The sequence below is a fragment of the Grampus griseus genome (assembly GCF_964374135.1).
Source record: "Grampus griseus genome assembly, chromosome: 7".
NCBI classification, from domain to species: Eukaryota; Metazoa; Chordata; class Mammalia; order Artiodactyla; family Delphinidae; genus Grampus; species Grampus griseus.
The window spans coordinates 93,832,438-93,846,863 of record NC_139001.1 but is presented as its reverse complement, the minus strand read 5'-3'; the positions used below and the strand labels follow the sequence as shown (position 1 = coordinate 93,846,863).

The window sequence follows — 14,426 nt, the reverse complement described above, 5'->3', positions numbered from 1 at the left end:
CTATCTGCCTTAGCTTCTACTGGAAAGAACCAGGCTGTGGTGGATCAAATTCTAGCTTTAGTACTTAATGGTATGGTAGCCTTGGACAGGTTTTTAAATCTTTGAACCTTTTCTTATCTATAAAATAGGGTTGAAACTTATATGACAGCGTTAGGAGATTTTATGTATGCAGACACACAATCATGAACATACACATATAATTACACATTAATTACTTGACTTAGTAGACACTCAGTGGGTGTAGTTCTTATCCTGAAGGTCAGGGAAGTAATCTGTACAGACATTTAAAAAATGTCTGGGGCTTCCCTGGTGGCGCAGTAGTTAAGAATCCACCTGCCAATGCAGGGGACAGGCGTTCGAGCCCTGGTTTGGGAAGATCCCACCTGCCGCGGAGCACCTAAGCCTGTGCACCACAACTACTGAGCCAGCGCTTTGGAGCCCGCAAGCCACAACTACTGAGCCCGTGTGCTACAACTACTGAAGTTCGTGCACCTAGAGCCCATGTTCCACAACAAGAAAAGCCACTGCAATGAGAAGCCCGTGCACCGTAACGAAGAGTAGCTCCCGCTTGCCACAACTAGAGAAAGCCCGCATGCAGCAATGAAGACCCAGTGCAGCCAAAGATAAATAAATAAATAAAATAAATAAATAAATAGCTAGAGGTGCTGGAGAGGTGCTTGGTGTGGGCCAGGGTGCCCACAGTTTGTGTGTGGTTTTGGGAAACCAGCCAGAGCCCAAGGAAGTTTCACTCTTCTTCCTAGGCCTTATTCCTGGGAGTAAGCAAGCATGTGTGTGCATTCTTCAGGAGTAGAATCTCAGTTTCTTATAGCCCTCCTATAAGTCCCACTAGTTTTCAAACCAGCTAAGGAGACACATCTTCCTGGTATTGAACCCCAGGGAGGTGGTGCTCAATATGTGGCTTGGACCGCTCAGTCCCCACGGAGGATCTCTGAGCCTGTGATATCCATCTCCTCTTCTGTGTCGCCTCCTAGTGCTGCAGATCCTGATTGCTTCTCCTCACTTTCTACCTGACTTTGTGTGGATCTTTCCTCATAGCTTTGGTTGAAGAAGAGTCCTTCTGTCATTCTCCAATTTGTTTTCAATAAGAATTCCTCATGTAGCTGTATTGTGATGTGTTCCTGTGGGGAGGTGAGCTCAGCATTCTCCTACTCCACCAATTGATCTCCTCCCTTGATGTTATCTTTTAATTATAGCCATCCTAGTGGATATGAAGTGATGTCTCACTGTGGCTTTGATTTGCAGTTTCCTAATTGCTGTTCATGTTGAACATTTTCTCATGTTATTTTAATTTATTAATTTATATTTTTTGGCTGCATTGGGTCTTTGTTGCTGTGCATGGGCTTTCTCTAGTTGCGTCGAGTGGGGGTTACTCTTCGTTGCGGTGCGCAGGCTTCTCATTGTGGTGGCTTTTCTTGTTCCAGAGCACGGGCTCTAGGTGCGTGGGCTTCAGTAGTTGCAGTCTGTGGGCTCAGTAGTTGTGGCTCGCAGGCTCCAGAGCACAGGCTCAGTAGTTGTGGTGCCTGGACTTTGTTGCTCTGCAGCATGTGGGATCTTCCCAGACCAGGGCTCGAACCCATTTCCGCTGCATTGGCAGGCGGATTCTTAACTGCTGCGCTACCAGGGAAGTCCCTTTCTCATGTTCTTATTGGCCACTTGTATATCTTCTTTAGAGAAATATCTTTTCAGATCCTTCGCCCATTTTTTTTCTAAAGTAGATTTATTTATTTATTTTTATTTTTTTGGCTGCACTGGGCAGCATGTGGGATCTTAGTTGCTGACTAGGGATCAAACCCACACCCCCTGCAGTAGAAGCTTGGAGTCTTAAGCACTGGACTACCAGGAAAGTCCCTGCCCATTTTTATTTTTATTTTATTTTATTTTATTTTATTTTTTGCGGTTCGCGGGCCTGTCACTGTTGTGGCCTCTCCCGTCGCAGAGCACAGGCTACGGACGCGCAGGCTCAGCGGCCATGGCTCAAGGGCCCAGCCGCCCCTCGGCATGTGGGATCCTCCCAGACTGGGGCACGAACTCGTGTCCCCTGCATCAGCAGGCAGACTCTCAACCACTGCGCCACCAGGGAAGCCTCCTGCCCATTTTTAAATTGGATTATTTATCTTTTTATTATTCATTTGTAAATGTTCTTTGTATATTCTGGATATAAGTCCCTTATGAGATATATAATTCATGCATTTTTTCCCATTTGCCATGTTGCAGCATGTATTGTGGTCTGTCTTTTCACTTTCTTGATGGTGTCTATAGTTATTGCTCTTCCATTTAGGTCTGTCATCCATTTTGAGTTAGTTTTCATGCCTAGTGTAAGGATAAAGGTTCCAACTTCTTTTTTTTTGCATGCGGATATTCAGTTGTCCCAACATAGATAGATGGCTTTTTAATATTTGTATTTCAATACTGCAAACGTTCAAAAAGATTTCCTCCATCAGTGCATGAAAACTTTCATTTTTAGCTTTATACCAAGGTTTTGATTACCCTGGTTGCACATTAGAATCACTTGGGGAGCTTTTGAAAAATTCTAGGGTTTAGACACAACCTCAGAGATTCTGATTTAATTAGTCTGTTCTGGAGCCTAGTTATCAGTATGTTTTTGAAAGCCTTGTAGTTGATTATGAAGTCTAATTAGGGTGAGAACCACAGTTCTGTGCTCTTCAAAAAAAGAAATGGAAAAAAAACCCACTAGGTTTTATGCTTCACTATATTTTTTTCCTCTTCAATAATGTGTTGCTTTTGTCAATAGAAGAAAAAATTTTTTAATAATTTGTTAAACAGTAATTTAAACAGAGTTTTAGTTTTATAATGAAAGATTATATTTTTAATGGTAGCTTGTTTATGATGTGAAATTTGATTCTGGTAACCAATAAATCTTAAAGATGGCTTATGTTTAGGTGTTACAGAAAATCCCTTAATCCAGGAAGGCAGTGAGTTTATCCACGTGTTTGATTTATACCATGAGGAAATTAACTTCACGAGGAACTCAACATGAGGACTGTGATGTACATATGTCAGTTCAAGTCAGAGAGCATACCTTTAGGGACTGGGTTGTGTGGTATTTCAAGTTGTTAGACTAGACCTCTGACTATATATTCTGTGTACTTACTGAAATATTTCCAGTATATTTGGAAAACATGGGTTTCTTTGTGAATACTGATAAAGGTAATTCCTAAGATACTTATTAAGCATGTAGGCACTGTTAAGTTCTGGGCTGCAAAGAATAGACTGTAGTCTTTGCTCTTTACAGTCTAATGGAGAAATAGATATATAAGTAAGTGACTTGAATAAGAAGCCATTCTAATGATTTGAACAAGACATTGAGGATCATTACCTTTCATGGAAGTAAAGCAGATTTTCTACAGGAAATAACATTTAGGATGAGTTTTGAAGAATGAATATGTGAAGGGTATGCTAAGAGGAAGTAGAGAAGAGCAGGATAAATAGTCTGTGCCCAGATGTCAAAGATAAAGCACACCTCTGAGGAAATACAAGTTGTTAGGATCCTAACACAGGGTAGGTGGAAGGTAACCATGGGAGATAAACCAGCAAAGGGGTGGGGCCAAGTCTGGTGGGTTTGTGTTTCTACCAGTCCAAGAAGTGCCTTCGGTTTTTAAGTAAAAATAAAAGATACATTCTTCATTTTCACCAAGAACTTTATTGAACAACGTATTCACCCTTTTGTTCCACTACCTTCTTCCATTTTTCAGGCAACTTCATAATTCCATCTTCCCAAAACTTTTTACCTTTTTAAGCAAAGAACTCTTCCAGGTGCCTTTTACAGTCTTGCAGGGAATTGAAATTTTTTCCATTAAGAGAATTTTATAAAGACCAAAATAAATGGAAATCCAAAGATGCAATGTCTGGTGAATACAGTGGATGAATCAGAACCAGCCAAGCTGTAACAGTTTTTGCCTGGTCATCAGAGAAACATGCGGTCTTGCGTCATCCTGATGGAAGGTTATGCGTTTTCTCTTGACTCATTCTGGATGCTCTTTGTTGAGTGCTGCTTTCAGTTGGTCTAACTGGGAGCAATACCTGTTGGAATTAATCGTTTGGTTTTCTAGAAGGAGGTCATAATAAAGGACTCCCTTCCAATCCCACCATATATACAACATCACCTTCTTTGGATGAAGACGGGCCTTTGGTGTGGTTGGTGGCGGTTCATTTCACTTTCCCCACGATCTCTTCCGTTCCACATTATTGTACAGTATCTGCTTTTCATCGCCTGTCACAATTTATTTTAAAAATGGAACATTTTCGTTATATTTGAGTAGAGAATTGAATACAGAAATACAGTCAAGAAGTTTTTTTTCACTTAACTTATGTGGAACCCAAACATCAAAGCAATTCACATAACCAAGCTGGTGCAAATGATTTTCAGTGCTTGATTTGGATATTTTGAGTAGGTCGGCTGTCTCCCGCACTGTATAACATTGATTGTTCTCAGTTAATGTTTTGATTTGATCGCTGTCAACTTCAACTGGTCTACCTGAACATGGAGCATCGTCCAGCGAGATATCTCCAGCACAAAACTTCGTAAACCACTTTTGACACATTCGATCAGTCACAGCACCTTCTCCATACACTGCACAAATCTTTTTTTTGCATTTCAGTTGCGTTTTACCTTTCTTGAAATAATAAAGCATAATATGCCGAAAATGTTGCTTTTTTTCTTTCATCTTCAGTATTAAAATGGCTACACAAAAATTCACCAGTTTTGATAAATCTTTTCTTAAATGCATGCTGATATGACAGCTGTCACATACAGTCTAACAAAATTGTTTCAAATGAAGTTAAAGACAACTAAGTGCTACTAGAGCCATCTTACAGAAAAAACCAAATGAACCTTTTGGCCAACCCAGTAATGCCACACTTAGAGGTGCTTGTGATGAGCCATTTTTGTATTATGACTTCTAATTATATTACATGTTTATATCCCTTTTTAATGTTTTTGTTTTATATATCATATGCATAATATATTGCTACAGTAATGCTTAATTTGTTAATAAAAATATACATATATGGAGGTGGATACTCAAAATCTTTTACTGATAGAATACCTGATTAAACATCTCTGGAAGCCACTTATAGGTTATGGAAATCACTAAAGTATTTTAAACAGAAGAACAATATCAGATTTATATTTTAGGAAGAAGGATTGTAGGGTAGGGATACGGAGACCACTAGAAAGCTATTAAAATAGTCTGGGCCTGACATTGTGAAGGGCTCAACTAAAAGAGTGACCTTTATCTTGCTGAGGTCTTTGGCCCTCCAAAGTTCTGGCTGAGAATATTTCTTAATTACCTAAAATTTATTAAGTTGAAAGATGAGTGGAAAGGATTGTTGGGTCCACATGATGATGTTTAGTGCATGTTGTTCTTACATAATTGCCATTATCTTTTCTCTTGGGAAAAAAGCATCTTCCTCTCTCTACCTACCGCATTTTCCTCAGAAGTTTAATATTCCCCCATATCTCCTTATCTCTTTTTAAAGAGGTGTTCTATTGGTGTTTTTTCTTTGTTGGGTTATAGTTTACATACAGTAAAATGGACAAAATTCAGATTTACAGTTTATTTTGACAAATGTATGTACCCATGTTACTACCATCTAAAGTAAAAAATAATTTTCATCATCCCAGAAAGATTCTTTGTTTTTCTCTCTATCTCTTAAGTAACCATAGTTCTTATTTCTTTCACTATATATTAATTCTACCCGTTCTTGAGTTTCATATAAGTGGAATCATACACTATGCATTCGTGTCTGACTTTTTGCTCAACATAATATTTTAAGAATTCATCCATGTTACACACATCATTTTTTGGATCGTATGACTGTACCACAGTGTGTTTATCCTTTCTCCTATTGATAAATATTTAAATTGTTTCCATTTTTTTCTTATTATTAATAATCTGCTATGAACAATTTGGTGAACATATGCTTTGATTTTTCTTGAGTATATTCTTAGGAGCAGAATTGCTAGGTCTTGTGTTCAGTTTTATTAGAAACTGCCAAACTTTTCTAAAGTACAAGATTGTACCATTGTATACTCTTAGCAGTATGTGAGATTTCAAGTTGCTCTACATTCTGACAGTTGGCATTGTCAGATTTTTATTTTTAGTCATCTTACTGGGTGTGAAGTGGTATCTCATTGTGGTTTTAATTTGCATTTCGCTGTCGACTACTGAAATTCAGTAGTATCTGGTGATTCATCACAGTTAACTATTTATTAGTCATTCATACCTTCTTTTGCTAAGTGTCTGTTCAAGTATTTTGCTCATTAAAAAATATTGGATTGTTTCGTTTTAAAAATTATTCTTGTACATCCTGGTTGTGAGTCTTTTGTCAGATATATGTATTTTGAGTTTTCCCATTAGTCTATGGCTTTCCTAATCATTTTCTTAATTGTGTCTTTTGATGAGCATGTTTATTTTAGTGAAGTTCATTTTCTCAGTTTTTGATTTTATTGTTAGTGACTTTTGTGTCTTGTCAAAGGAATTTTTGCCTATTTTAAGGTTGTGAGGATATTCTGTGTTCTCTTCCATATGAATATCTAATTATTTCAGAACCATTTGTTGAAAAGACCATCCTTTCCCTACTGAATTGTAGAGGCTCCTCTGTTGTAAAAGGAAGTATTAGTGTGAATATATTTCTGGACTATCTGTTATGTTTCATTGATCTATTTGTCCTTATGCCAGTACTGTACTGTCTTAATTGCTGTAGCAAAGTAAATCTTAAAATCAGGTAGTATACTTTTCATCAAAAATTATTTTAGCTATTCTAGGGTCTTTGGATTTTCATGTTAGTTTTAGAATCAGCTTGGCAGTTTTTACGAAATGCCTGCTGGGATTTTGATTAGGATTGCGTTGAAGTTATAGATCAATTTGGGAGAATCGACATCTTAATGATGTTGTGTTTTCCAGTCCATGTACATGAAATATCTCTGTTTAGGTCTTTAATATCTTTTAGTAATGCTTTGAGGTATTTTAGGTAGAGTTCTTACTCATCTTTCATTGTCTTTTCACTAGATATTTGATTTTTTTTGATGTTATAAGAGTGGTATTTAAAAAAATTAATTTCCCAAGCGTTTGCTCAGTATATGTATATAAAAATTCACATGATTTTTGTATACTGACCTTGAATTCCACAACTTTATAAACTCAGTTAGTTTTGGTACTTTGTAGATTCCTTTGGATATGTTATGTACATAATCATGCCATCTGTGAATGCAGACAGCTTTCTTTCTAGTCTGTGTGCTTAATTCTTTTTATTTTCTAATTAGGGCCATCAGAAGTTATTTTTGATGAATTACTAGATTAATTCTGAACTAGAGTTATCCTTTCTGGTTCTAGTAGTAAATATACACCATACTGGAATTTGGTGTCAAGTGACTGTATCATAATGGAATGGAAGGAGGGAGGTTGGAGTGTTGTTTTTCAGTTAAGCTAAATTATCTTAAAAAGTTTGTTTTGGATACAGAACCTGCATGCCCTCTATATTGAATACAACCAAATCCACCTTGAGATAGCTGTTCAGTAAGGTTGACAGTTGTACCTAGAATGCAGGATTAGGGTCAGATAATGTTTCTTGTATCATTTTAAGGGAATATTTCATAATGCCATTTGCAGCAACATGGACGGACCTAGAGATTATCATACTAAGTGAAGTAAGTCAGAAAGAAAAAGACAGATACCATATGGTATCACTTATATGTGGAATCTAACATATGACACAGGGCTTCCCTGGTGGCGCAGTGGTTGAGAGTTCACCTGCCAGTGCAAGGGACACGGGTTCGTGCCCCCGTCCGGGAAGGTCCCACATGCTGCGGAGCGGCTGGGCCCGTGAGCCATGGTCGCTGAGCCTGCGCGTCCGGAGCCTGTGCTCCGCAACGGGAGAGGCCCGGGTACTGCAAAAAGAAAAGAAAAATAAAATATGACACAAATGAACTTACCTATGAAACAGAAACAGACTCATAGACATATAGAGAACAGACTTGTGATTGCCAAGGGGGAGGGGAGGACTGGGAGTTTGGGACTAGCAGATGTGTAAACTATTATATATAGAATGGATAAACAGCAAGGTCCTATTGTATAGCACAGGGAACTATATTCAATATTCTGTAATAAACCATAATGGAAAAGAATATGAAAAAGTATGGATTGTATAACTGAATCACTTTGCTGTACATCAGAAACTAGCATAACATTGTAAATTGACTATATTTCAATTAAAAATATGGCAAAAAAAAATTTCAGGTTTTCTGCAAGCTTGAAAAGGGGACTTATCTCTCACTTTCCGGACTTTCCCCCCCACCTTAGTTTTAGCTTTCACTGCTTTATTGTGGGCATTCTTCCTAGCAAACCAAGCTCTTACGTATATCATTTATTACTTACTGCAGTTTGAGACTTTTGGTACAGGCCATATATATCTTAACACAGGTTAACCTCATTTTAAAGAAACCCAGTGTATAAAAATCATAGTTTTTGATATGTATCATACATGGTGATTATTCTCCTAATAAAAAGATTCAGAATTATAAATACCTTGCCAGGAACACATAAAACTTAGGTACAGTCTGAAAAACACTTTTAAAAAATTCAGTAATGCAGAGCATCATTCCTTACATTTTTCCTGTCTAGTTTTGGGCTATCTGTATTTGGAAGTTGCTGAGTTGGTATTTCTGCCTTGTAGTGGTGGTGCTATGCTGTAATGACTATCTGTAATATCTCTCCAGTGGAAAGAATAGCTATGGGAGACTAGAGGACTTGTGGCAAAAATCCTTTTTTATGGTTATGTTGTGTAAGTAAGAGGGCTGTTTGGAATTTTTAATTAAAATATTTTCCAATGAAGAAGTTGCTGTTTAATTGAAAATATTTGAATGCCAAAGGTTGATAAAGAAGCTTGCAGAACCTGTTAAGCAAATAAGTACTACAGATTTCATGTGACTTAAATTGATTTTACAAATTTGCTTTTCTTTTTCTGAAGCAATTTCTGATATCCAGTAATTCTGTGTACCATGTAGTGATGTTATTAGATTTGAGATCTTTATAATAAAAATAATATTGTCGTGTATTTTTTTATAATTTTTAAAATTTATGAAACTTAACTTCAGTTAAAAGCTACTCACAGATTCTGCTGTTGGTAGAGAAGGTGTTGGGGTTTTATTGGTGTGTGAAGAGGCATGGGATTTACTGTATATTCATGATTTTATATAGAGACTCATCTTACAAAAATTACTTGAAAATTACAATTTTGTAAGTCACTTGATAGTTAATATTCTAGGGGAATTTTCTTCTAAAGGAGCACTGATAAATAGTTTATAAAATAATTTCCTCTTTGTTTATTCACTTACATATTTTTCCTTTTCCTTTTATTATGGGAAGGATAAATATAGGATCGAACTTTTAGATTAATGGGCAGAAAAAGGGAAAAAAGATCTGGTTAATAAACCTAATGGTAACTATTGAATACCATAAAGTAGATGTTTTTCCTTTTTTTGTTTTTTTTGTTAAATACAGGGTATATTTACTTCTGGCACATGGGAAGAGAAATCAGATGAGATTTCATTTGCTGATTTCAAGTTCTCAATCACTCATCATTATCTTGTACAAGAATTCCCTGATAAAGAAGGAAAGGATGAAGTATTAGAAGGTAAGTTTGTACTACATATTTTTAAACTCTTGTAAGAGTGATTATAATTTTGAATTATGAATTTAGTTCTCTTAATTAAGTAGTATACTCTGGAGATATTTTACATATGCAGAGTCGTTTCACATCTGAAATAGAGTATGATCTTTGCAGAGGAAAAATTGCAGCATCATTTATTTTAAAATTAATTAAATCAGCACATATTTATTGAATGCCTGAGATGTGCTCGGTACTCTGCTAAGCCCAACTGAGAAAAGTTTACATTCCAGTAGGGGAGATAAGGTCTATAAGTAAGTAACAATAGTAAGAGGTAAAAAGTGGTAAGTGCCATCCCAAAGCACAAAGTCTTACTGGAGTTCAGAATAGGAAAGATCACTTTTAGTCCAGAGAGATTAGAGAAGATGTTATAGAGAATTAAGTAACTAAGCTGGGCTTTGAAGAATTTTAAAAAAGTTATTGATTAGTCAGTGTCATGTTTTGGATATACCCCAGACTTCAGAGTCAGATCAAGTGGATTAAAATTCTGGTTTTTCTACTTACTAGTTACTTGACCTTTCTAAATTTGACTGATCTCATTTGTAAAATGGAGTAATACTACCTGGAGGGTTAATGGGAGGATTTAATAAGATACTGTACATAAGCACCTATCTCATGATTACTGATGTTTACCAGGCTCTTGTATAAGCATTGCAGTTAGTATTCAAGTTAGCAAACATCATTTGCAGCTTAATAAATAATTTTAAGAGTTAGTTTCTTCCCCAAAAAGGCATATATTTTATTTGCTAGGCATAATTTACAAACTTGCAAAGGCAACTTGATTTTATATTATCAGTCATTTTAAGAGAAAGATCCATTTTAAGAGTTTTTTTTTTTTTTTTTTTTGCGGTACGCGGGCCTCTCACTGTTGTGGCCTCTCCCATTGCGGAGCACAGGCTCTGGATGCGCAGGCTCAGCGGCCATGGCTCACGGGCCCAGCCGCTTTGCGGCATATGGGATCTTCCCGGACCGGGGCACGAACCCGTGTCCCCTGCATCGGCAGGCGGACTCTCAACCACTGCACCACCAGGGAAGCCCCTAGAATCAGTGTTTCTGAGATGAATAGAGATGAGAGAATAGATGAATAGATGATGAGAGAAGGTGAATGGATTTAAGGTAGTTAAGGCATTATTGCTGCATGTGTGTATGTATTGGGCAGTTTTAATTTGGTCGTGATTGAAGCTGTAACTAATGGTAGAAGCTACAAGCAAACCATTAGCTCAGTTAATTTGGAGATACATATTTAAAACGATTATCAGAGGTCAGAAGATTTGAACACCGGTCTTTTATTTATTGGAGTTGCTTATTGTTTTAATTAGAGCATCAAGTCATTAGTGTTCTCCTATTCTTTTTTCAAATTAACAAAATACAAATTTGCTCAGCAAGTATAGCTATACAGCAAAAGGAAATTGGTTTTTTTTTTTGGCTGCACAGCGTGGCATGCGGGATCTTCCCCGACCAGGGATCGAACCTGCGCCCCCAACAGTGGAAGTGCGGAGTCCTAACCACTGGACCTCCAGGGAGGTTCCAGGAAATATTTTTATAAACATTATTCTTTATGCTTTGAATTTATTATGCATTTACGAGTGTAAGTAATTATCATTGATGTTAGTATCTTATTATGGATAGTAATGCATGTACTTACAGATATATGGGTTATAAAGGAGAAGCTGCGTAGTGGTTTTACAAGAATATTTAAGACGGCCAGGGGTGAGCAAAGGCTAGCCATGGGAGGTGTATAGAGTTGACAGACGTCTAAGTATAATTTTGAAGAAAAGTAAAGACAAGGGCAGGCTAAGAAGAACAAATAAAACAAGGTTTTCTAGTAAGGAATGAGAAATTGTTTGAATCATGATTTAGAAGAATGGAAAATATAAACATGGGAATGATATATATATCAATATATATTTTTTTATGGACTTTTTTTTTTTTAAAAGAAAAGGGAGAGAGCAAGCGAGACACTGGTCTTCCTCCAAAGCTTAGAGTTAGCCTTAGATACAAATCGTTAAGCAGTCGCAAAACTACATGGACTAGCAAGACATGTCATAGAATGATTTCTTTAAATCATGTGATAAAATTCTGCCTTAGAATGAACATACTCACTTTTTAATTATCAAATATTTCTGTAGATGTTATTCCACAATCTATGCAAGATTTGCTGTGTATGAATAATGACTTTCCTCCCAGAGCACATTGCCTGGTAAGATGGTAAGTATACATTTTACTCAGATAACTTTTAGTATGTATGTCAGGAAGGCCCCATGACTGACTCCAGGTTTGATGATTTTCTAGGAGTTCCCACTGGGCTCAGCATGTAGTTGCTCTTATTGCTAGGATTTCTTAGAGTGACAGCATGCAAAGCAAAATCAGCAAAGGGAAAAGGTGCCTTAGGCAAAGTTTGGAGGAAGTGCAAGTGTTTAAGAGTCCTTTCCTAATGGAGTCACAGAGGACATATTCAGTTCCTTTAGCAACAAGTTGTGACAACACATATGAAACGTTTTCTACCAGAGAAGCTTGTTAAAGCCTCAGCTCTCAGGTTTTTAATTAGGGGCTGGTCACGTAGGCACCCTCTGACTGTTACATAACAAAATTTCAGACTACTAAAAGGAAAGCAGGTGTTCAGCATAAACCGCTTTGTTTGTACAAACAGTTTAGGCACAGTAACTCATCAGTTAGGGAAAATGGTGAGACGCCTCCACAAATCCAGGTTCCCAGGTACCAGCCAACGGGCAGCCTTAGAAGTAGGCATTTCTGAGGATAGCAGTCATAGTCCTGCTGTTAAATCCTTTCTGAACAGTATGTGTCATAATCTAGGTTGTACCTAACTATAATTCTGATGACTAGCATAGAACGCTTAAATATCATAGGAAACTTAATATATATTGCTGAAAATTGAATTGACATAAAATGTTGATCTCAAACAGTTATGTGATAACATCAAAACTCTCTTACGTCTATTAAACTTTCTAAAGGTCTTTTAATCTTTTTTCAATTATTCTCAGCATCTCTTTATTTTGAAGAGGTTGGTGTTAAAACATACTACCATCAAAATGGCCCAAGTATGAGTATATGGTCAAGGAAGGAGACCTAGTTGAAGGAAATTTATATACTGGTTTTAAATTATTCTGTTGGTGTGAGTTGGTCTTTTGATTTTTTTTATTAAAGAATTTCTAAGGAAAGGGAAAATGACAGTATCTGTGTTTGTTTCTTTTTTCTTCATTCCATTGTGATTACTATATCAAGTAGATTATGTAGCACTAAAAAGAAGAAAACTATTTGCAAGTGCAATAAACTGGTTAATGTTTCACAAATAGTCCTGTTATTTTAATCTGATCTTTTAAAAACTGTGAACTTAACTACAAAAGGAATTTAATGAATAAATTACCCATTTAATTTAATCCATCTAGATTCTTTTATCTTTTAAAATGTGAATACATACATTTAACATGACAAAATATGTCAGAAGGCAGCTTGTATCATAGAGCATGCATTTATGTGCATTCATTCATTCAGCATTAATTGACCATCTACTGTTTGGTCAGACGCTGAATTAGACAAACTAATGTTTAATTTCTAGCTCAAGTACTTATTATCTCAGCAACTTTGGGCAAGTTATTTAATTTCTCTGATTTGGTTTCTGCATTGGTAAAGTAAGAATAATAAATAATAAGTGCCTTTGAGAGTAACTGTGAGGATTTAATAAGATAATAACACATAGTGCATATATCAAAATCTCACTGCTGTTATATAATTTCTGTTCAGCTTTTTAATATATATTTCAAAAAAGTGTATTTGACAAGTAGTCCATAGTTAAATATTCATTGAATAAATACATGAAACCTTTCTATGTATGAAATTAATAAATCACTTGTTAGTGATTTCTTTATTAACGGAAGTCACTTGTTAGTAGTTTTTTTTTAAAATAAATTTATTTGTTTTATTTATTTTTGGCTGCGTTGCGTCTTCGTTGCTGCACGCGGCCTTTCTCTAGTCGCAGCAAGCAGGGGCTACTCTTTATTGCAGAGGACAGGCTTCTAATTGTGGTGGCCTCTCTTGTTGCAGAGCACAGGCTATAGGTGCGTGGGCTCAGTAGTTGTGGCTTGAGGGCTCTAGAGCGCAGGCTCGGTAGTTGTGGCGCATGGGCTTTGTTGCTTCGCACCATGTGGGATCTTCCTAGACCAGGGCTTGAACCTGTGTCCGCTGCATTGGTAGGTGGATTCTTTTTTTTTTTTCTTTTTTGTGGTGGGCGGGCCTCTCACTGTTGTGGCCTCTCCCGTTGTGGAGCACAGGCTCCGGACGCACAGGCTCCGGACGCACAGGCTCAGTGGCCATGGCTCACGGGCCTAGCTGCTCCGCGGCATGTGGGATCTTCCCGGACCGGGGCACGAACCCGTGTCCCCTGCATCGGCAGGCGGACTCTCAACCACTGCGCCACCAGGGAAGCCCTGGTAGGTGGATTCTTAACCACAGCGCCACCAGGGAGCTCCCAGTAGTTTTTTTTTTAATATTCCCATTTGCTTTTTAAACATTTTATTTTTAAAATTAGCATAAAGTAAATTGACCTTTTTTTGTTTTTGGTGAACAGTTCACTGAACTTTAACACATGTATAGGTTTTTTTTTTTCCCTTAACATCTTTATTGGAGTATAATTGCTTTACAGTGGTGTGTTAGTTTCTGCTTTATAACAAAGTGAATCAGTTATACATATACATATGTTC

The 14,426-nt window shown here is 37.0% G+C and overlaps 1 protein-coding gene across 3 annotated transcripts in view; it reads left to right on the top strand.

Moving 5' to 3' along the window:
- The window catches only part of RAB3GAP1 (RAB3 GTPase activating protein catalytic subunit 1), a 125,326-nt gene that overhangs the window by 30,997 nt on the left and 79,903 nt on the right, over positions 1-14,426 (top strand). For all 3 annotated transcript variants that reach the window (XM_082659047.1, XM_082659046.1, XM_082659045.1), the window contains exons 4-5: positions 9,543-9,675; positions 11,838-11,916. In XM_082659047.1, coding sequence (XP_082515173.1) covers positions 9,543-9,675; positions 11,838-11,916 — 212 coding nt within the window. The remainder of the gene's footprint in view (positions 1-9,542; positions 9,676-11,837; positions 11,917-14,426) is intronic.